This window comes from Aplysia californica, unplaced genomic scaffold (genome assembly GCF_000002075.1).
Source record: "Aplysia californica isolate F4 #8 unplaced genomic scaffold, AplCal3.0 scaffold00073, whole genome shotgun sequence".
Classification (NCBI taxonomy): Eukaryota; Metazoa; Mollusca; class Gastropoda; order Aplysiida; family Aplysiidae; genus Aplysia; species Aplysia californica.
The window spans coordinates 167,872-169,508 of NW_004797343.1; the positions used below are offsets into that span (position 1 = coordinate 167,872).

The window sequence follows — 1,637 nt, forward strand, 5'->3', positions numbered from 1 at the left end:
TTTCCGTCGTTGTTCCCAGCAGAATTTTGAATTTTATAAAGGCCATTGGCCTTTATGGCAAGTTGTAAAATGAAAAATGAAAATGTACTAAACTATTAAAATTTTTTATTGTTACCTATAAGAGTTGTTTTAAATCACAAATATATTTACACTGAATTTTAATATTTTAACATTTTAGCATTTTACAATTAGTTAACCAATCGTGCTGTGAACTTCTGCGAAAGTAAACAACTTGTGTTTCGCGCGCTCATATGACCTTAGCAGTTGCAAGCGCTGTAAAACCCTATACTAATACAAATACAAATATAATATCTGTGTGTGCGTGTGTTCTATTGTGTCTGTGAAATGGAATAGATATGACTGACTTGTTTTCACATTTTTTTAACAGGTGGCGGTATCTTGTTTATTCAGAACTTTCAGTTTCTTGTTGGTTCTGTGACCACAAGGCTTTGATTAAAATTCAGCAAAAGGACAAATGGATTTGTACAAGTTGTGAGCAACAGAATGGTTTTGATGAGGTATGTATCTGTACATGATTAATCAAATGTTTGTGGTTTGATGTGCACAAGCTGAATACAGTACAGCATGCCCAACTGTCACACTTTATTTTTCTGATTTCTGTTTAAAGATCATATTACTGTAGCAGTCAAAAACTACACTGACTATTAATACAGTAAAAAACAACACTTACTATTAATTAATTAATACAGTCAAAAACAACACTGACTATAAATACAGTCAAAAACAACACTGACTATTAATACAGTCAATGACTATTAATACAGTCAAAAACAACACTGACTATTAATACAGTCAATGACTATTAATACAGTCAAAAACAACACTTACTATTAATGCAATTGTATTAATAGTCAGTGTTGTTTTTGACTGCTACAGTAATATGATCTCAGTTCCAGGTCATATTTATTTACATATTTCTAGTCTGTTGTGTTCCCTCTTTTTACTTATTCTTTAGGATGCTCGTTCGACCCCTTTCGCCTCTCATTCTCATCTGGGTTTGAATCCAGACAGCAACGGAAAATTTTCTTCTCTAAAACTTTTTCCTTTCTTATCCTCTCCTGCTCTCTAACATATTCTGTCATCTACTTTCATCTCCATTTTCTGCCCCAACCTCTTCACCTCCTTGGCCCCCTCCCCTGGGCTCCTGATTCTTTCTGCAGCCTTTCTACTGCTACTTCTTGGCTCCATTTTACTGTTGTCTTTCAGCCAAACCCCTGATCTTAGGGTAGGTAAGATCTAACACGTAGCCTACTCTGAAAAGAGTGAAAAATCTCAGAGGTCTCGTGTGCAAGTTACGTACATTAAAGATCCTTTGGTAGTCCAAAATCGATAAGAGTAGGCTGTGGCCGCCACCTGGACATAATTCAAAACTACTTTCCAACTGAAAATGTTTAATGTGTCCCGTGTGCTCTTATGACCTTTTGCAGTTGCTAGCACCTTAAAACACTTACAGAGAAAAAAAAAGCTTATACTTCTGTATGACTCCTCATTTTTTCTTTGGTACCAAAATGATAGCTAACCAGTGGGTCGGGGGGATATAAATAGACCCACTGCTTCGTCTGCAGAAGATGCAACCCCCTCAAAGGCGGAGTGTCGCACACAGACCCCAACCCTCT

General features: G+C 36.4%; 1 protein-coding gene across 4 annotated transcripts in view; it reads left to right on the forward strand.

The window, feature by feature from the left end:
- LOC101856165 (transmembrane protein 201) overlaps positions 1-1,637 on the forward strand; it is a 47,869-nt gene that overhangs the window by 12,955 nt on the left and 33,277 nt on the right. For 3 of the 4 annotated variants that reach the window (XM_005093953.3, XM_005093955.3, XM_005093954.3), the window contains exon 3: positions 389-518. The exons of the other annotated variant lie outside the window; for it this stretch is intronic. In XM_005093953.3, coding sequence (XP_005094010.1) covers positions 389-518 — 130 coding nt within the window. The remainder of the gene's footprint in view (positions 1-388; positions 519-1,637) is intronic. 4 annotated transcript variants of the gene reach the window in all.